Source organism: Taudactylus pleione, unplaced genomic scaffold (assembly GCF_031769625.1).
Source record: "Taudactylus pleione unplaced genomic scaffold, aTauple2 ptg000302l, whole genome shotgun sequence".
NCBI lineage: Eukaryota > Metazoa > Chordata > Amphibia > Anura > Myobatrachidae > Taudactylus > Taudactylus pleione.
The window spans coordinates 6,515,001-6,537,608 of NW_028284703.1; the positions used below are offsets into that span (position 1 = coordinate 6,515,001).

At 40.9% G+C, this 22,608-nt stretch overlaps 1 protein-coding gene across 1 annotated transcript in view; it reads right to left on the reverse strand.

The window, feature by feature from the left end:
• The window catches only part of ARAP2 (ArfGAP with RhoGAP domain, ankyrin repeat and PH domain 2), a 309,356-nt gene that overhangs the window by 142,216 nt on the left and 144,532 nt on the right, over window positions 1-22,608 (reverse strand). Inside the window, exons 14-16 of the mRNA XM_088482970.1 lie at window positions 18,695-18,817; window positions 14,974-15,118; window positions 2,835-2,937 (exon numbers count right to left, since the gene is read on the reverse strand). Coding sequence (XP_088339096.1) covers window positions 2,835-2,937; window positions 14,974-15,118; window positions 18,695-18,817 — 371 coding nt within the window. The remainder of the gene's footprint in view (window positions 1-2,834; window positions 2,938-14,973; window positions 15,119-18,694; window positions 18,818-22,608) is intronic.

The window sequence follows — 22,608 nt, forward strand, 5'->3', positions numbered from 1 at the left end:
CGCCCCTTTGTCAGGACACACTAAATAACATACTTACATTGTATGTTATTTAGTGTGTCCTGACGAAGGGCCTGGTGCCCTGAAACGTAGACGTTTAATACACTACTTTGCGCATCTTTAATCGTGCCTCTGAGTGCCTGTCTGATTTCCACTGGATTGATATATATATATATATATATATATATATACACACATATATATACACACATAATATATATATATATATATATATATATACACAGGCAGGTCCATAAATATTGGGACATTGACAGAATTTTCATATTTTGGCCTCTGTTCACCACCACAATGGCTTTGAAATGAAACAAGCAAGATGTGATTTAACTGCAGACTTTCAGATTTAATTTGAGGGTAATTACATCCAAATCAGGTGAACGGTGTAGGAATTACAACGGTTTCTTAATGTGCCTCCCACTTTTTAAGGGGCCAAAAGTAATGGGACAAACTAAACAATCCTAAATCTAACTTTCACTTTTTAATACTTTGTTGCAAATCCTTTGCAGGCAATTACAGCCTGAAGTCTGGAACGCATAGACATCACCAGACGCTGGGTTTCATCCCTGGTGATGCTCTGCCAGGCCTCTACTGCAAATGTCTTCAGTTCCTGCTTGTTCTTGGGGCATTTTCCCTTCAGTTTTGTCTTCATCAAGTGAAATGCATGCTCAGTCGGATTCAGGTCAGGGGATTGACTTGGCCATTGCATAACATTCCATTTTTTAGCCTTAAAAAACTCTTTGGTTGCTTTTGCAGTATGCTTCGGGTCATTGTCCATCTGCACTGTGAAGCGCCGTCCAATGAGTTCTGAAGCATTTGACTGAATATGAGCATATAATATTGCCCGAAACACTTCAGAATTCATTCTGCTGCTTTTGTCAGCAGTCACATCATCAATAAATACAAGGGAACCAGTTCCATTGGCAGCCATACATGCCCATGCCATGACACTACCACCACCATGCTTCAATGATGAGGTGGTATGTTTTGGATCATGAGCAGTTCCTTTCCTTCTCCATACTCTTCTCTTCCCATCACGCTGGTACAAGTTGATTTTTGTCTCATCTGTCCATAGGATGTTGTTTCAGAACTGTAATGGCTTTTTAGATGTTGTTTGGCAAACTCTAATCTGGTCTTCCTGTTTTTGTGGCTCACCAATGGTTTACATCTTGTGGTGAACCCTCTATATTCACTCTTGTGAAGTCTTCTCTTGATTGTTGACTTTGACACTTATACATCTACCTCCTAGAGAGTGTTCTTGATTTGGCCAACTGTTGTGAAGGGGTTTTTCTTCACCAGGGAAATAATTCTTTTGTCATCCACCACAGTTGTTTTCCGGGTCTTTCAGTGTTGCTGAGCTCTCTGGTGCGTTCTTTCTTTTTAAGAATGTTCCAAACAGTTGATTTGGCCACACCTAATGTTTTTGCTATCTCTCTGATGGGTGTGTTTTGATTTTTCAGCCTAATAATGGCTTGCTTCACTGATAGTGACAGCTTTTTGGATCTCATATTGAGAGTTGACAGCAACTGATTCCAAATGCAAATGTCACACCTAGAATCAACTCCAGACCTTTTACCTGCTTAAATGATAATGAAATAACGAGGGAATAGCCCACACCTGTCCATGAAATAGCTTTTGAATTGATAGTCCCATTACTTTTGGCCCCTTAAAAAGTGGGAGGCACATATTGAAACTGTTGTAATTCCTACACCGTTCACCCGATTTGGATGTAATTACCCTCAAATTAAATCTGAAAGTCTGCAGTTAAAGCACATCTTGTTTGTTTCATTTCAAAATCATTGTGGTGGTGAATAGAGGCCAAAATCTGAAAATTCTGTCAATGTCCCAATATTTATGGACCTGACTGTATATCACAATGCTGGTTGATACATTATACATTTTTATAACATCGCCCATATAATCACTTTGATAATTTGATTGATTGAGGCCCCCACAAGTTTGTAGCCCAGGGGCCCCCACAGACCTTAATCAGGCCCTGCCTACACTAATATCTTTCACATTTTGGTTTTCACTAAAGCCATGTAGAAAATGCCCCATTGTCATTGCTACTTAAGTCCTTGCTCCTGCTTAGGCATTTGCTCGTATCTCTTATTTGGCTTGTATTCTAACCATGAACCTGTTTTTCATGTCCTGGCCTTTGGCCTGTTCTCCACTATGTCTGTGTTTAATTATATTGTCACCTCTTTCAAGCACTGTCAGGTGTCACCTAGTGGCTTTTGGTTGGAGACTACAACCCGTAAATGACTCACAGGAAACCTATTATGTTTTTCAGGGGTAACTAGTAAAGATCAGTCACCTATAAAACTCCATGACCCAGGTAAGGTATTTTTTACGCACAGTCAATGGCATCAGAAATTTATTAAAATCACTAAATCAGTAATTTATTATCAGCATTGACACTGAAATTTGAATTTTTTTTTCCTTTTATTCCTCTTCATTTTCATTAATTCTCATACCATTAAAAGAAAAAATAAATAAATTGGAAAATAGACTTTCTTGAAAAACTCCTATTGACGCAAATAAATATCTAAGCTCATTGCCATGTTGTCATGTTTCTTTGAACTCGTTTTTGTCTGGCTAATACCCCCAAAATTATATTCCAAATGTTCTTACACTAGCAATTTTCAATGCAAGTTGCGGGTGTATAAAAAAAATTGCATATTATGTAGATTACCTTAAAATTAAATAAATAAAAAAAAAAACATTAAAGCTGGTTCCTTTGAGAGCTTACAGTTAACAATGGCAATTTATTTAATGCTAATGCCTAAGGCTTAACTTTATCAGACAATTATCAGCGGTACCTTAGATATCGCCTTGGCCCATTCTCTCTGAGACTCTGCATTTTCAGCTCCAAAAAGAAACATACGTTCCGACAATAAGAAGATCTCAAAAGTAGAGATGGCCCTAGAGCAAACAGAAAAAAAACTGTTGTATTTAGATTGTATAATCTAATGTAGCCAGAGGCTTAATTCCCTTTAATAGCATTTGCTATTTCATGTCCTGGTAGAATACTGTGAATGAAGAGAAAATTTGCTTATAAAATCTGATATATTGAAACTTTGAAAAATATACATATTTAGAAAAAACTTCTAGTAGTTATATTTCACACTTGTGACACCTCACAAATATCCTGTCTTATAGTCTTCTTGAAGCCTATAAAAACAATTATATTTAATTCCCAGCATAGACTTTTCACAAATAGTCAATAACCACTAAGAGGTTTAGTTTTTTTTTACTGAATGTCTATTTGTTCTCGCAATTTATTTGATACAATTATTTTATAGATTTACAGCTCATCTCCTAAAGCTTTTTAAAAGTACCATTGAAATAAAATACTGTTAGATTATTGTTCTGGCATTCTTTAAAATAGAAATGCCTTTCATTTTTTTTTAAATAATTTAAATTAATATAAAGTGTTATATTCAGTATAATGATAATTGTATTTTATTTATTTATTTATTTTTTTTAGCTCCCTGCAAAGAAATATCTGTTCAATCAGTTAGGCTCTTGTGTATAGTGCACTGGCAGAATAAAGTGTAATAGAGATTAATGTGATCAATTTTGTTGGCATTCTTCGCACTCCAGCAGTAAGAAGGGTGGGGGGATTTGATAGGGAGAATTAATGTAAAAGAATTAGTGAAATAGCATCTAAATCACTTCTGAAAATCAAAATATTAATAACATTGCATAGCATAAAACATTTAAAAGACAAGAGTTACAATGTATTTGAAACAAGAGCACTTGGGATAAAAATGATTTTATTCTATGTAAAGAAAAACAAACCGCAGACTGGTTTTTATATGCGTTATGTGTGCTGTTCAACAAGCACCTTCAAGTAAATTGGCAGTTTGACATGTGCTATATTAGCAATTACCTTTAAAATAAAAATACACTTAGTTATGTTTTAAAAGGGCATCTCAAGCAAATTACAGGAGCTAAATACATAGCCCTTGCTGTGTTCCATTGATCATGCTAAAAGCAATCCATTTTAGTTAAAACTAATTATTTGTTCAGTTGAAAACAGGAGCATTTTATTGTGTCCATTAACAGAACATTATTCTGATTGCTGCCCTTTTAAGTTATGGTACAGAGTAGATGCAATGCATTTTTCCAAGAAACTTTACGTTTATAGTAATGGATGTACTAGGTGTATAAATAGAGTTTGTAATATTTTTTTTCCTGCAAAATAATGAAAATGTAAGATTATTCTTTATTATTTCTATAATATATCGAGCTTTGAAGTTTCCAGGCAGAATACTCTCTTAGGAACCCTCAGCTGTTTGTATACTATACTACTGAGAATCAAAATATAAGAACCAATCAGGTTTTTGTAGGTGACTGATTATGAGTTTGGATGAAGACTAGAACTAGAAGGTCTAGTTTGAAGAAGGCTGGCAAGTAATATTATTCAATGATTTTGTTTTAATCAAAAAGAATTGCAACAATAAATATTATTAATAATAATAATAATAATAATAATAATAATAATAATAATAAATACCTGTGTAGAATTAGAAAAATAGTGATCAAATCAAACCTTCTATACCCTTAGAATGCCCCATAAGCCCCTTTAGGGTAACTCAGCCCTGAAAGGCACAAGATATGTAAGGCTCTTAATTTTGCTTTGTAAACCTTTACATTGAAGGTACACTCACAGAAGAAGTGGTCCATAGTCTCCTCCTTCCCTTGACACTCCTCCAATGGACAACCACAATCATTTGAACTTTGACACATGACAATACCCCCTATGGAACGAGAGCCAGGCAATGTCTCTGAACTTCAGTAGGATCATCTGAAAGTTAATCAGAGTCAACCTGGCTGTGCAGACATCACCCGGGCAGTCTTTTAGTCTTTTAGTGACAGTGGGACATAAAAATGGGTCTGCAGAATTCTCTTCCCTAAATCACTTCTGGAAGAATTTCTAACCACACCCATCTCCAGTCCCCATTGTTTTGTCACCTTCAAGCACAGGATTACATAAATTGGAAGGTTTCCATGCCAGAGTTGGAGGCATTTTACCTGACCACCTTCTATCCACACTCCAAGTATGAGAGTCACCTAGACCCTGACACCCTCTACCCATTGAGGGGGAGTCTCCAAAAACAGACTCCCAAGGTTGAGTTTTGACAAGGTTGTTACAAAAATACACCACAGCGTTGACCATACTCAAATTCACTTCTTCCCTTGATCTGTAAGTAATGCCCCTTTTGATTATATTCATCTTGTTTCCGCACAACAGCAGGAAAATCAGAAAATGTATCCTGGACCACATAGATTGAGACAAAAACAAACACAACTGACATATAGAAACACCAGGATGAAGTAGATTTTGCACAAGTCAACCCAATCCCTGAGAGAAAATGTCCACTTTACTTTCCAGGATGCGTCGTCCAGCTTTCTCTCCTAATTTAGGGTGGCATAGTCGTCATGATCAAAACGCTGAATTCCTCACCTTCCTCCCCTATCCAGAAATCTTTACACTTTTCCTGGTTTATTCTGGAGCACAAAGCCTCAGAGTATTCACAGATAAACTGGACTAATTTGTAGAGGGCAGCCAACTAACTGACAGTGTTTAAAAAAATGTTAGGCCATAAACGAGCATGTTCCGAAATAACGGAAGCCATATTAAAAGTAGCACATCATAAGGGTTGAGATCCATGTTTCTAGGTTATAGCAATGGCATATGTATCCTATTCATTCAAACTTCAAAACTAAGTAATGATAACCTGTGAGGTCATTGCTTTAGAAGCCATTCAATGTGAAGTAAAAGTAGCAACATATTTTGAAACATGACTATTAAATTCCAGGTTTATTCTTGGATTGAAATTTTCAATAACTAATATAATTTGAGCACCTCTGATGAAAGTCTCAAACTGGTATGTTGGAATGTACAGTACAGTACTTTTATGTTTAAACAAATTTGATACTTTTTAATAACTTTGAATGTGTATGGCTTCTAAAGGGATATAGTCAAAATGTCAACAATTACAATGTTGATACCACAATTTAAACAGTTACGATGTCGACATTGTTAAAATGTTTACAGGCAACACGTTGACATTGTCAGAATGTTGACAGATGAAATGTTGACATTAGGGTTAGGCTGTGGGCAGGAGGGTTCGGGTTGGGCTGTGGAGGGAAGTTAGGCTTAGGCTGCGAGGGGAGGTTAGGTTTAGGCACTAGAGAAGGGGTGGGATGCTGTGGGACTACACATTCCAGCACGCCCTGCCACAGCTTTGCTATCAATGTAAAACTGTGACAGGGCATGCTGGGATGTGTACTTCAACAGCAACTGGAGGGCCACTTTTTGCCCACCCCTGCACTAGAGGGAGGGTTAGGGGCTGGAATTATAGGAAGTACAGTAGGAATTAAGGTTAGGGGAGAAATATTTGGAAGTACAGTCACATGACCACCGTGACCCAGATGACGTCGCTGGAGTTGCTGCAGGAAAGTCACATTCACAGACATTCTAACATGTCAACATTTTGTTGCTGTCTAGATGAATAATGTTAACATAATGACTGTCGACATCTAATACCCAACTGCTCCTGAACAACTTCTTTGATGATTGAGTGCATTGACATCGTGGGTTTTGGGTTTTCAGGTAAGTGCGCATTTCCTTCTACTTTTTTATTCTCTTCTTTTTTATAATAAATCTGTTGGAATAATACAATCCTAAGAAATTGAATAGAGGGGTATTATTTGCACTTGATTACTGTCAGATTGTTTTGTGGTTAGTAATCTTCAACTCCTGCTATGTCATACAGATGTGTCCACATACTCCTTTCCTAATATCTAGCCGTATGGCTAAATTTGCCATGCCTTTCAATATCCGATTAAGCCACACCTTGTGATTTTTCTTAAAATTTGCTACTTTAATTTCTACTTTATACGAAAAAAATTTTTGGATCTATCCAATAGCTACTCCTCGTGGAACGACTAAGTCGTGCTGGTATCTCGTGCCAAATGAAGCAAAAAAGGAAAGGTGTATGACGACACATCTGTATGTACGCGTCTTTTTGATGACGTCATGTTTTGTGCGCCAATTGGACGGGCGCGTGGTCCCGCTCCCGGCGTTCACTTCACGGTGATGTAGGTGAGGTATATAAGGTAAGATGTATGTGTTTTGTATCTTAAGAATGACGAAAGTGCCACAATAAACGGCACTGAAAAGTTGCCAGGAGTGCTGCACCTCTCTCTATACATATATATATATATATATATATATATATATATATATAGATTGACCAAAGGGATTTATTTTAGGCTCTTCATCAGAGTAGGGGGCATGTGTGCAGTCTCTAAGCTTCCCCCTTCCCCCTTGTGCCAGCACTGTGCCAAACTCTATTGCACTTATCTTTGGGAAAAATACATATTTTCCTGGTGTCTTCTCTACTGTACATGCGCATATTTCTGTGAAAATAGAACTGCCTTAAATTTCCCAATTAATTCTGTGGTGGAAAGGCAATTATAGATAATGGGTGCAAGGTGATCAGTGGAGCCCATTTTGATTCATGGGACTGTGTGCGCCACACACCGGTTGTCTATACCCCCTTGGAATTTATAACTTTAGGATTATATGGTATACATGTAATCCAATTTGAGGAAAGAGTATCAAATAAATTACCTACAATCATTAAAAACCAACGGACCACTATAATAACATTATCATTTTAGAAATTATCCAAAGCATTGTGATTTTTAGCATGCCTACTATACAGCACAGATAAAATTGTTTGGCACCAGAATAATAAATAATAATAAAGATAAGGTCACCTGTAGGAATGTCTTTATGAATAGTCATCAAACAAGAGTATGCAGAAATGTAAATAATTTTTTTCTGGCATTGGATGAAATGTCTTATACCAGTAAAGTTCAACAAACTTTATACAGTGATACACACCTTAGTACAGTCAGGGCCAGATTAACAATGGTGCAGATGGGACTACAGCTCCTGGCCTCCACATAAATATAGGCCCAACATCATGACAGCATGATGGTGACATGAGACCAGCTAACCACATGATAAATAATCATAAGTATAAAAATGTATTTCTCTTTTCCCCACAAAATGATGCAATTCTTACAGTTTTACATATTTAGACAATGAGGCTGATGGTGTAAGGAGTGTACACAATCACATGGCAATGGCCACACCCACACAGCACTGGTCACACCCACATTGCACTGGCCACACCCACACATCACTGGTTACTCCCATATGACACTGGCCACACACATAGCACTGGTCACAACTCCTGTATTTCTCATAATAGAACATTTTTAATACCCAGGTCCATGTGGCCCTTAACCCAGCTGTTTGAGTGAAGATAACAATGGGGGAGATGTACCAAACCTTCTAATTATACAGTATACTGTATGTATAAATTATGAAGCACAGTCTATAAAATTATACCTAGAAGATGATAGGTTGCTATGGGAAACTTCGACATCTGTCCTCTTAAGAAGTTTGATACATCTCCCCCCAATGATTGGAGTTTAAAGATGTTACTAAGATGAAATGTACTTGTGCATATGCTTAATACAATTTCTTAAAATTTCAGTGTAGTAACATTTGGTTTTACGGGAATACAATGAAGTTATATTGGTATTATTAATCTCACAATTTATTGATGCAATATAAAAGTCCTACTAAGCAACATAATAAAGATCTGTAATTGTTTAGGTAGCTCAAGAAAACAATCAAATTAATAAAGCGTGAATTTGTTTATGGTATAAAGGGAAGTATTAGTCTCAACAACACATTATGGCTGGTAACAAATTTGTTAAGTGTCATTTCATGTACCAACAGTCACTTCATCTCCTATACTGGGTCCCAAAGTATAGTGTCACTCCATATAAATGAAGTGGTTTGTCAATAGTAAAGCTAGATGTTGTGGTAATGATCTGAATATGGTGTTAAGAAGTTATGTTAATCACTTTACAAAATAAGTAGTTTGTTTGCAACATTACAGCTGCCTTTGTGACATAGTATAAAAATATCCTCAGTAATTCGCACTATATTAATGTTACATAAGGGTCTTAACTTTCTCTCTTTTAATAAATATATAAATAAATAAACCTGTATTGATTAGGTTTTATACTTTTTCACAAAAATAAATAGGTTATAGGTGTCAAAGGAATTTACTATCATAAAATGGTTAATCCTTATGTTTATAGTAGGGGTGAGCGGGTTCGGATTTCTGAAATCCGAACCCCCCCGAGCCCCCCCGATCCGAGGCCGATCCGAGTCAGGCTCGTCTTTTCCCGCCTGACTCGGATCTGAAATCGAGGCAAAACGTCATCATCCCGCCTTCCAGTTTCGTGGGTTTTGGATCCTATATAAGGTACCCGCGTCGGCGCCATTTTCTCACTCGGCTGTGGACAGTGAAGAGGGAGGGTGGGAGTTAGGGCTGGCTGGGCTGTGTAGTGTAGTGTAGTGCAGAGTAGTGTTGTGCTGTGCTGTGCTCCGCTGTGCTGCTGTTGTCCACTACTTCAAAGTCCATAGGGGCTGGCTGTGTTGTGCTGTGCTGCTGTTGTTAATAGGGGCTGTGTCCACTACTTCAAAGTCCATAGGGGCTGGCAGGACTGTGTTGTGCAGTCAGTTCTCCATAGGGGCTGTGTCCACTCCAAAGTCCTGTGCAGTGTCCCAGTCCTAAATGGGTGCTGTAGTGTTGTCCAGGGGGTGCTCAATCCATCAGGGGTGCTCCCCCCAAGTGCTAAAAAAATAATATTTTTTGTGTGTTTGTGTCATAAGTAAAGGGCCGGCTGGCTTGACCGTTAAAGGGTGCTGTAACCCCCAAAGTACACTCCAAACCAAAAAAAAAATATTTTCTGTGTTTGTGAATTGTGTGCGCAGTAGCCGCACGTGCATCAACAAAGTAGTGCCAAGCGTGCGCCTGTGTCATAAGTAAAGGGCCGGCTGGCTTGACCGTTAAAGGATGCTGTAACCCCCAAAGTACACTCCAGTCCAAACCAAAAAAAAAATTATTTTCTGTGTTTGTGAATTGTGTGCGCAGTAGCCGCACGTGCATCAACAAAGTAGTGCCAAGCGTGCGCCTGTGTCATAAGTAAAGGGCCGGCTGGCTTGACCGTTAAAGGGTGCTGTAACCCCCAAAGTACACTCCAGTCCAAACCAAAAAAAAAATTATTTTCTGTGTTTGTGAATTGTGTGCGCAGTAGCCACACGTGCATCAACAAAGGAGCAGCGCCAAGCGTGCGCCTGTGTCCCATAAGTAAAGAGCCGGCTGGCTCATTTCTTAAAGGGTGGTGTAACTCACAAAGTGCACTACTCTCCAGCAAAAGTAAAAAAATATTTTCTGTGTTTGTGTGCGCTTTAGCCGCACGTATATATCAATATAACATAAATGGAGGACCAAACTTTCTCCGATAAAAATAAAATAAGGAAAGATCAAGAACCACTTCCTCCTAGTGCTATTGCTGCTGCTGGGAGTTGTTCATCATCCCAGAGAGGAAGTAGGAACATCACTACTTTTACTAAACAATTGACCCTCCAACAGTCCCTAGCAATGAGGATGAAGTACGACAGCAGTCATCCTGAAGCAAAACGTATAACTGAGGCCTTGACTGCTATGTTGGTGTTAGACGTGCGTCCGGTATCCGCCATTAGTGCAGTGGGATTTAGACAATTGATGGAGGTAGTGTGTCCCCGGTTCCAAATCCCGTCTAGATTCCATCTGCATCCTCAAAGCAGCAGCGACAAGCGTGCGTCTGTCTGTTAAAGGGTGGTGACACCCTCAAAGTGTGCTACACAAACAATTAAAATATTGTTCTTTTTTTTCGGTCTTTGTGAAATGTGTGGGCTGTAGCCGCACCTGCATCCTAAAAGCAGCAGCGACAAGCGTGCGTCTGTCTGTTAAAGGGTGGTGACACCCTCAAAGTGTGCTACACAAACAATAAAAATATTCTTCTTTTTTCTGTCTTTGTGAATTGTGTGGGCTGTAGCCGCACTTGCATCCTCAAAGCAGCAGCGACAAGCGTGCGTCTGTCTGTTAAAGGGTGGTGTAACCCTCAAAGTGCGCTCCACAAACAATAAAAATATTCTTTTTTTTTTTTCTGTCTTTGTGAATTGTGTGGGCTGTAGCCGCACTTGCATCCTCAAAGCAGCAGCGACAAGCGTGCGTCTGTCTGTTAAAGGATTACATCGGTGACAGCATCCAAGTAGGCATGTCAGACAGTCCGTACCTGTACTGGCAGGAAAAAGAAGCAATTTGGAGGTCCCTGTACAAACTGGCTCTATTTTACCTGAATTGCCCCCCCTCCAGTGTGTACTCCGAAAGAGTGTTTAGTGCAGCCGGGAACCTTGTCAGCGAAGGGCGTAGGAGGTTGCTTCCACAAAATGTGGAGAAGATGATGTTCATAAAATGAATTATCAACTCTTCCAGGGAGACCAGCCTCCAGAACGTACAGAGGGACCTGTGGTTCCAGCGGGGACGAATTAATACTCTGTGAGGATGAGGATGTACACACTGAAGAGGGGGCCCAAACAAACCAATCATTTCAGCCACAGTTGTGTGGCAGACCCTGGCGCTGAAATGATTGGTTTGTTAAAGTGTGCATGTCCTGTTTATACAACATAAGGGTGGGTGGGAGGGCCCAAGGACAATTCCATCTTGCACCTCTTTTTTTTCTTTGCATTATGTACAGTTTGGGGCCTAGTTTTTCAAACTGCCATCCTGTCTGCCACTGCAGTGTCACTCCTAGATGGACCACGTGTTTGTGCCGCCCACTCGTATCTCTTAGCATAGTCATCCAGCTACCTCGGTGCAACCTTTTGGATATAAAAACACTATTGTGAGGTGTGAGGTGTTCAGAATAGACTGGAAATGAGTGGAAATTAAGGTTATTGAGGTTAATAATAGCATAGGAGCAGAAAAACCTACAAATTCTGTGATTTTAGCTGTTTTTATGATTTTTTAAAAAAAAATACAGATCCAAAAAACAAAACCCAGAACCCAAAACACGGATGGGTGGTTTTGGCAAAACCAATCCAGATCCAAAACACGAAGAAAGATCCAGATCCAAAACCAAAACACAAAACACGAAAAGTGGCCGGTGCACACCCCTAGTTTATAGCTGCATCTTCTACAATTTGTATATTTGATTAACCTTTTAAGTCAATTAGGAACATATTTTGCAGCTCTAAGGATTTGTTCCTAGAATATTTTGTCCCCTTTCTCCCTTCTGTAGTCCGGCTATGTGATAACACTTGCAATGGCATAACTAGGGGGGGCGGCTGGGGCTCGTGCCCTGGACACCATCAGACTGCCGCCGCTTGTGGGAGGATGGGGGAATTGGACGCCGCTGGTCGCGGTCTAGGTCCATTAAAGTCAGTGTAGTGCGAACCACAGTGAGTGCGGTCCACACTACACAGTAACAAATACACTGACACTGGGTAGTACACTCATACCACTCGGCGGCGGTGTGTTTGTTTTAGCAGCCAATAAGAATGAGACAGACACTCATTGGCTGCTGCACCCATGACCGGAGTTGGGCTGGAGCTCAGTCATCGTGAAGGGAGAGACGTCATAGTGCTGACCGAGCGGGAGAACAGAGGAGCAGACAGCGGTGGGCGCAGCAGGAGTGGAGATTCAGGTAAGTGTTTTGTTTGTGTATGTCTGTGTGTTATATATGTAAGGGACACTACTGGCCAGGGGCATTGTATAGGGGGCACTATATCACTACTGGGGGCACTGCATAGGGGTTACCAAGACTGGAGGCACTGTATAGGGGAGGCCACTACTGGGGGCACTGTATAAGAGGCACTGCATAAGGGGACCACCACAGGGTTTCAAAAATCTATACTAAACCCCCCTGACAGACATATTATATCTGTAATTACTGTAACTTACATATGTCCATTGTGTCTCATTTGACAGAGGTTGACTTACGGTAATGGGCAACTTACCTAGACTCTATTTCCTAAACACGTGGTTGCCTTCAGTAGTGTATGAGGTGTACACTTGTAATGGTCTCAGGCTTTCAAGGATGCCCAGCAATAATAATCCCATCCAATAGTTTTCTGAGAGTTTATCTTTCACTCGATATTTGGGTATCAACTGTACCGTCAATTTGTCTCAAATCCTGAAGAAATAGTGGCTGAGTAATTTATATGGGCCTCAGTGCATTTCTGATCTCGAGACAATGGGGTCTATTGACTAAGCAGTGTTAGGAGACAGAGTGAAAAGTGATAAGGTGCCAGCCAATCCGCTCCTACCTGCCATCTCACAGGCTGTGTTTGAATATGACAGTTGGGGGCTGATTGGCTGGTACCTTATCACTTTTCACTCTGTCTCCTAACACTGCTTAGTACAGTATATAGACCCCAATGTCTGCCAGTTGTACAACTCAGTCAGTGATAGAGACACACTGTAAGGTGGAAGTTAATTCACCTGACACTATTGTGTTCAAAACTTTATTGTGTTCAAAATGTTATTTAGCAAGTGCTCCTTAACAGAACAAACAAGCCTGGATTTCTACTTATATGCCACAGGGAGGTACTTTTCTGATAAAGCCATATGCCTGCATACTGCATACTGCATACTGCATACTCAATCTGTGATCTTTATATGTGTATGCCCTTAGAGATGTGCGTTTCGGTTCTCCAGAAATCCGAATCCACACGAATTTCACGAATCCGGATAAAACGAGTCGTGATTCTGATTTCTTCGCGGTTCGAAATTAAGATTTTAAATCCAAATTACGGGTTTTGGATTGCATAATTTACATGATTTTAACTGTTTTTAAAAACTTTAAAAATTTTTATCAATTTAAAAGAAAACAAAAAACAAAACAGATCCAAAACCAAAACACTTGAGGGTGGTTTGCAAAACCAAAACAGGAAGAGGAATCCAGATCCAAAACCAAATTACGAGGGTCAGAGCACATCTCTAGTATGCCTGTGTCAGTGTGTACGTTCGTCCATCAAGTTAGTTTGTGGCATGAAAGAGATTGGGGACACAAGGGGTTAGGGTGGCCCTGCATGTTTCATATATACAAGAGATCTCTGGTTGTCAATGCTGATATTTAATGTACTGTTCAGACTAGAGTGAATGAAATTGCATTTTATCCTGCACATGATCATTTTACAGTAAGCTCACCAATAATGCAATGTGTATTGAGAATGCCATTTAATTCTTACTAACTCACAGTCTATTCATCCTGCCAGGATATCCGGACTTTCTGAAATGTTTATAGTATTGCTTGGGGTGGCTGCTGTGGATGGTCCCAAACGTCCTTATGTTACGTCCTATAATTCCAGTGATATGTACTTCCTGTCTCTGTGATACCCTGGAAAGTTTCACATTTGGGGGGACATGTATCAAACCATAGCAACCAATCAGCTTCTAGCTATCAATGACCAAGTACACTCTTTAAAATGATAGCTAGAAGCTGACTGGTTACCTGTCCACTTTAGAAGGTTTGTTAGATCTACCTCTCAATTTCTAAATGTGTATGTTACCAAGGGGCATGTTTATCAACCGGCAAATACGTACTAATAATCCCATGTACGGGGAACCACACCAAATATTGGTGATATCTGCTGGAAACCCCTGTCATTGATTACATATGCATCCCTATTGGGTTTCTCTGGGGACTGCTAAAATGTCTAACTTACCAGCATAAAACACTGCTGATGCCATTAATTTTCTTTTTGTATTTACCTGCACACACAAACCCACAAAGAAAATTAGATATACTTCCTTTATTATGGCCTACATAACACATCAAACCGCTGACTCATTTTAAACATTAGGTATCCCTATAATTACAGGTATAAAAAAAAAAAAAAGTTGCTGTATATTTTGTATGTTAAATTAATTATTTAAAATTTGCTATGGTCGTAATGATGGAAAAAAAATTAAAACACATAGAGAGCAAAATGGAGGAACAGGAAGAGTAATATCTGCTCACACGTACCGTGAATTCAGATTGAAATCTGATGGGTGAACAACCAAACACAGAGCTTCACTTAAATCAATACAACCCTCTGGCACAGAATCATTTTCATCTTCATAATACCTCAGAAGGCCACTGTCTATGGTACACCACCATCTCTTCATTTCTGATATAAAACAGTTACAAAACACAAGATTTACTCATTACAATGTGACAGTTGCAAAGCATTAAGAGGATTCTATTGAGTGTTTAGTGTGAATAATATAGACCATACATCTATGGGCTGATTCCCCGTTCTGCCGATGCCGATCTGATCTGCCAATCAGTGGGCATCAATGATTGGTGGTCAGTCTAGGGAGTTGGCAAAATACAGCATGTTAAAAATCCTTGGCTCAATGATTCCTAGAATTTTTGGGTCAAAAACTGTGAATCTGGATTGTCCAACCTGTTGGATTTCAACAATGCCCCAACCCAGGCATCAGCAAAGCGGGGAATTGCTCCGATAGCTGCCTGATGTATGGGGCCAACAAGTGTGTTTGTGTTTGAATGTGGCTTTGCTTCCATTATCCAAAGTGTACACGTCATTATTTGCAGTATTTGATAGTTTATATTTTTAATTCCTAAGCTCGCCTCTCTTGTGCCCTCCCCCAAAATAATTATTTGAATATAAAGTGAGTTACATTCTGCCAAAGCTGCCTGCTTGAGACATTCAACTGGCTGGTTCATGTACAGGTGGTATTTGTATGTCACATCAAGACCAAACTGGGCATACAGTGCATGTGGATGTGAAAAGGTTCTAAATGAAGCCAAGGAATCTGGTAAAAATACCAACAGTTGGGATGCCTGCGCTTACAATGCCAGCACCAGAATCCCGAAACATGTCAGAATCCTAGTGCCGGAATCCCAACACCTGTCAGAATCCCAGCACCGGAATCTCGACACCTGTCAGAAGGTTAGGTTTAGGCACTAGGCGGGGACGCTAGGTTTATGCACCAGGGAGTTAGGGTTAGGGTTAGGAGTAGGAAGACGGGAAGGGTTAATATACTAACCGCCAACTGTCGTATCCTAACCCAGGAAGGATGCCGGTATCAGGATTCTGACTGCCAGGATCCCAAGCGTCGGGCATCCCGTACCCAAACCAGAGCCACATAACTGTCTAAAAATTAGAACAAGTCCCCAAAGCTCTTTCACATTCATAAATCAAAGCACTGCCACCACAAAGATAATATAGAAACAGCATAACTCACACAATTCTAGCTGTATAGTGTCTGTGGGTTTAGGAAAAAGATACACAAGTATGTTCCCCTAGAAAGTGAAAATTTGCAATATCATTTTGTGACTTTTTGAACATTTTTCACTTTCTCTGTGGAAGAGGTTAGGCCACAGTGGGCCTGATTCAGTGGTAAATGCTGACATTTTAAGTCTGTGTATGTGTCCGAGTCACACTGCACATACATCCCGATTGTCTGCGCACAGAGACGCAGCACAGAATCAGATGCATTGTCTGCAAATTTTATTAGGCATTTCTGGGAGGTAATAGGGGGGTGACAAAATCGACCTGCCAAAGGGCTGGTGAAAGCTCTATTGGTGGGACCGTTGGTGCGTCTAAATATACACACGGTAAGGAATAGCCACTGTCTTAAGACGCTACAAGACGCTCTCAGTTGATGCGGCATTAGCATAAAGATGCAGACACTACTGCGACAAATGACACAGCGATGACCGCCTCTAAATTCACTCCGGAATCAGGTCCAGTGCGCTCAGTGTGCTCAGTGTGCTCAGTACTAAGCCTTTGAGAGAGATTAACTGTAGAGAGATAAAGTACCAACCAATCAGCTCCTAACTGTCACATTACAGGCTGTGTTTAAAAAATGACAGTTAGGAGCTGATTGGTTGGTACTTTATCTATCTCCACTTTATCTCTTTCCAAAGCTAAGTACATAGACCCCACAGTATGATGGCATTCCTTGCCCAAAACATTCTACAGTATCTATTGCCCAGAATTCAGCATATCTCAATTTTTTAACATGACATATACAGTATGTAAATAATATAATTGTATTGGGTATAATTATGTGCACCGAGCCCGTATTTTGGTTTTGATTTTGGATCTAGATTCATCTTCATGTTTTGGTTTTGTATCTTTATTTTAAAAAAAAAAACAGCTAAAATTATGTAATTTTGACCTGTTTACATGCAATCCAAAACCCGAGTTTGGATTCTTAAATACGAGTTCCATACCACGGTAAGATCCGAACCGGGACTCACTTCGATTCAGTACCCCAAAGTGATTCCGAACTTGGACGCGGTTTGACTCGAAACACCTAAATTTGGTTGTTGACGGTTCTCTATGAACCGGACTCACACATCTCTAGTTATGATTATATCATTCAATTTATAGCAAACATTATTAAGTTATGTTGATGCCCTCTGAGGCTTAGTATATGTCTTCCTGCTGCTAGACATGGCCGCGATCGACATATTCGATCAATCCAGATGATATAATGAAGAATTTACAATTCTTTATAAGCAGTGCGTTTTCTATGGCGTTACTCAGGGGTACGCAGTGCTGTCAGGTTTTTTTGGTCTAATATTTCATTCTTGTAACTAGTTCCAGAAACAGAGAATCACTGAAATCATATTAGAAATTCATACAATAAGCATCTGAACACATATCCAGAGTGTGGATGCTACAGTACTATAAATATTGTATCAACTTGTAACTAGCAACATTTCTCATAGAAAAAAGCACTGTGTTACTGTGATATTCCTTTGATTAGTTATGTTATACATAAGAAATATAAGCTGACCATTGATTGAGTCAAACAGGGAGATGTATCAAGTCTTGGAGAGAGATAAAGTGGAGAAGTTGGCCAAAACAACCAATCAACATATAACTGTCATATTAAAGACTGTGCTAAATAAATGACAGTTAAAAGCTGATTGGTTAGTCTGTGCAATATCTCCTCATTAGCTCTCTCCAAGGCTTGATACATTCCTCATAAAAGTCTGAAATACTAAGGCTCCCATTTAACAACGAAGCATAACCCCTTTAGTGCTCGCTAAAGGGGTTATGCCACCCTTTCTGGATTTACCAAACAGTGGTAATCTAAGATTACCGATGTTTGTCAAGCATCACTCTTGCCATCTTTTAGATGGTGAGAGTGATGTGCTCCCCATTGCCGGCAATGGAGATTCGGCGATGTCTTTCCAACTTCAGCGAAGCCTTCCAGGCACTGCTGGGGCCACGTGTCATGCACATGCATAGACAGATCATAGTGCATGCGTGTTACACCGGCACCCGATGCTGGCAGCATTAGGCAGCCAGCAGGTGAGTGGAGAACCCCACCGATGAGGAGGTCTTCGCGAGACCTCGCCTGAGTGGTAACTATTGATAAATACTAGTGACATTGTCGTTGGTATAACAGTGATACTAAACGAAAATTGCAGCTGGTATTTTCATTCATTTGAAAATGGGGCCGTAAGTATTTTATTTCTACCAAACTTTGGTTGTCCAAGAGGCCATAAATTATGCTGAAATGTTCCAAAGAGATCAGTAACATGATAAAAGGCAAGAAACAGACATTTTGGAGTTAAACGCAATAACTCCTGAAGGGCTGATCACTTACAGGAAACGTGAATAGATACATGAATATTTTATTTTAAAAAATACCCTGGTCAGGCTCTAATCATGACGTACTGTATGTCACATGGGGTAACAAAAGTATATGAAAATAAATACCTTCTTTTATTTTTTGGTTGGCTGACATCTTAGAAGAGCTTGAAGAAGCTTTATACAAAAAGCCACAATAAAACATATGATTATTACTTCCAGTCTCTGTAAGATAGTCCGATGTTTTGTAATCTGAAAGGATTTAAAATAAAATGTTCCATGTGTTCAATAGGGCCGTAACTAGGATTTTTGTCACACGGGGCAAGGCCATAATTTGGCGCCCCCCCCAAAAAAAATACAACATAGAGGACGAAAAGGATATGTGGTTTTGTGACACAGTAATGCCCCATAACACATTATGCCACACATTAATGACACTTATATCACATTATGCGACAGTAATGCCCCTTACAACACATTATGCAACACAGTAATGCACCTTACAACACATTATGCCACAGTAATGCCCCTTATACAATAAGCCACAGTAATGCCCCTTATACATTATGCCACAGTAATGCCTCTTATTCATTATGCCACAGTAATGCCCCATATACATTATGCCACATTAAGACCCCGTTTACATTATTATTATTATTATTATTATTATTATTATCCTTTATTTATATGGCACCACAAGTGTTCCACAGCCTTACATAGTACATAGAACTAAAAAGTGAACAAGAAACAAGTAACTTACAGTACATTACAGTGCAGGACAAGGACACGATTACATACATTACTGCAATAGCGATTAAAGTGCTCACAATTAACAGCAGGGATTTGGCAGTCACGTGTTAGGTGCCCTTATGGGGAGTAAAGAGTAGAAGAAAATGTAAAGAGAAGCACATGAGGGAAGAGGTCCCTGCTCATGAGAGCGTACATTCTAAAGGGGAGAGGCAGACAGACAGGCATGACACAGAAGGGGAAGATAGGGAGGAAAGAGCATGAGGTGGGTTAGGATGAGTGCTGGAAGGCCTTGATGAAGTAGTGGGTCTTGAGAGCCCGTTTGTAGAGAGGTGGAGAGTCTGATAGGGACAGGGAGAACATTCCAAAGGTAGGGAGCAGCATGGGCAAAATCTTGGATCCGGGAGTGAGAGGAAGTAATCAGTTGGCAAGAGAGGCGGCATGCATTTGTTGAGCGAAGTGGACAGGTGGGAGTGTGAAGGGAGAGAAGGTCAGAAGTGTATGTGGGAGAGGATTTGGTGAGGGCTTTGTAGGCGAGTGTAAGAACCTTGAATTGACATCTGAAGAGGAAGGCTAGCCAGTGTAAGGCTTGAAGGAGAGGGGAAGCAGATGTAGAACATCTGGAGAGAAAGATGAGCTGAGCAGCAGCATTGAGAACCGATTGTAGTGGAGAGAGGTTAGAGACTGGGAGGCCAGCTAGGAGAAGGTTACAGTAGTCCAATCTGGAGATGACCAGTAAGTGGATGAGGGTTTTAGTGGCATCCTGGGTGAGGAAGGGTCTAATCCTGGAGATATTTTTTAAGTGGAAACGGCAGGACTGTGAGAGGTGCTAAATGTGTGGTTTAAAGGAGAGGGAGGAGTCTAGGATAACTCCAAGACAGCGCACTTTGGGACTAGAGGAGATAGTTGTGCCATCAATAGATAATGAGATTGTGGGAAGTGATGTAGTGGAAGAGGGTGGGAAGATAATCAGCTCAGTCTTAGACATGTTAAGTTTAAGCAAGCGCTGGGACATCCATGAAGAGAGCAGAGAGACAGTTGGAGATATGGGTAAGGAGCGAGGAGGAGAGCTCAGGGGTGGAAAGGTAAATTTGAGTATCATCAGCATAGAGATGATATTGGAGGTCAATTGAGTTTATGAGTTCACCTAAAGAGGAAATATATAGGGAGAAAAGAAGAGGTCAAAGAACAGAACCTCCTACTGTTAGTGGAAATGGGGGGGAAGAGGAGTCATGAGAGGACACAGAGAAGGAATGATCAGAGAGGTAGGAGGAAAGCCAGGAGAAGGCAGTGCCATGTAAACTGAGAGAGTAAAGGATTTGCAGGAGGAGAGGGTGGTCTACAGTGTCAAATGCAGCAGAGAGGTCAAGGAGAATGAGCAGAGAGTAGTGGCCCTTGGATTTGGCAGCAAAGAGGTCATTGCTGACTTTCGTGAGGGCAGTTTCAGTGGAGTGGAGAGAACGGAAGACAGATTAAAATGAGTCAAGGAGGGAGTGGGATCAAAGAAAGGTGGTAAGGCGGTTGTAGACAATACGCTCAAGGAGTTTGGAAGCAAAAGGGAGAAAAGAGATGGGTCGATAGTTGGAAAGTATGTTAGGATCAAGGGTAGGTTTTTTAAGAATGGGGAGACAAGGGCATGTTTGAATGCAGAAGGGACAGTGCCAGATGATAGGGAGAGATTAAGGAGGTGAGCAAGATGGGAACAGGCAGAAGGAGACAGGTAACAGAGGAGACGGGAAGGGATAGGGTCAAGAGGGGAGGTGGAAGGAGGGGAGGACCGGATCAGGGCCATGACTTCCTCTCTAGAAACAGGGGAGAAGGATGTCAGAGTTGGTGAGACAGAAGGGGAGGGGTGGTCAGGGAATGGAGGGGGAGGAGTGCTGAGGGCCTGATGGGATATGATGTCCTCACGTATGGAGTAAATTTTAGATGTAAAGTAGGTGGCAAAGTCAAGGGCAGAGAGTGAGGAGGGGAGGCGAGGAGGGGAAGGGCAGAGGAGGGAGTTGAAAGTGGCAAAGAAATGCCGGGGGTTTCAGGACTGGGAAGAGATGAGGTTCTTGAAATATGTTTGTTTGGAGAGAGACAGGGCAGCACTGTAGGAAGAGAGAATAAATTTTAAATGGAGGAAGTCAGCCTTAGAGCGTGATTTTCTCCACTGACGCTTGGCAATTCTTGAACGCTTTTGCAGGTATCTGGTGCATTTGGAATGCCAGGGTTGTGGTGTGGATCTGCGAGGGTGAGTTGCCAGTGCAACAGAGTCAAGAGCAGAAGTAAGGGAGGAATTGTACAGGGAAGTAGCCTGTTCAGGACAGGAGAGAGAAAGGATAGGGGAGAGAGTCCAGCAGGGAGGAAAAAGCAACAGTATCAATTGCCTCAATATTACGCTTAGTAATGGTAGCCATAGGAGGTAAAGGAGGGGTAGGAGAGAGGGATAGGTTAAGAGAGAGAAGGTGATGTCAGAGAGGGGGAATGGGGAATTGGAGTAATCAGAAATATCACAACAGTGACTAAAGACTAGGTCAAGTGAGTGCCCACTCACATGGGAGGGTGATGAGGTCTATTGGGCGAGACCAAATGAGGAGGTGAGGGTAAGGAGTTTAGCTGCAGAGGATTCTGTGGGAATGTCAATTGGAATATTAAAATCACCTAGGATAATGGAGGGAAGATCTGAGGAGAGAAAGTGAGGGAGCCAGGAAGCGAAGTTGTCAAGGAATTTGAAGGGAGAGCCAGGGGGATGGTAAATGACAGCTACTCTGAGGTTTAATGGTTGGAAGAGGCATATTGCATGAACCTCAAATGTGGGGAATGTAAGGGATGGTTCAGAGGGTATTAGCTGGTAGGAATAACTGGTGGATAGAAGGTCCCCAACACCACCACCATGGCGACCCTCAGGGCGGGGGGTGTGGGAGAAGGCAACGCCCCCAGAGGATTGAGCAGCAGGAGAAGTGGTGTCAGAGGGTGAGATCCAGGTTTCAGTAATGGCTAGGAGATTCAGGGAGTTGGAGATGAAAAGGTCATGGGTGGGGACCAGTTTATTACAGACTGACCTGGCATTCCAGAGGGCACAGGATAGAGAGATAGCATTTGTGGGGGAGATGTGAATAAGATTATCCGGGTTGCTGTAACGTGGAGGGAAGATTAATTTGGGGACTGATATGAATAGAGTTTAGTGATGGTGCGGGCACTTGAGCTAGAATGGGAACCTGTAGGAGGTGGGCAGGGAGGGAGATGTGGATGGTAGTGGGGTGAAGTGACAGGGGGAGGAGTGTAGGAGGAGGGTTTGGTGGTGGGGTAGT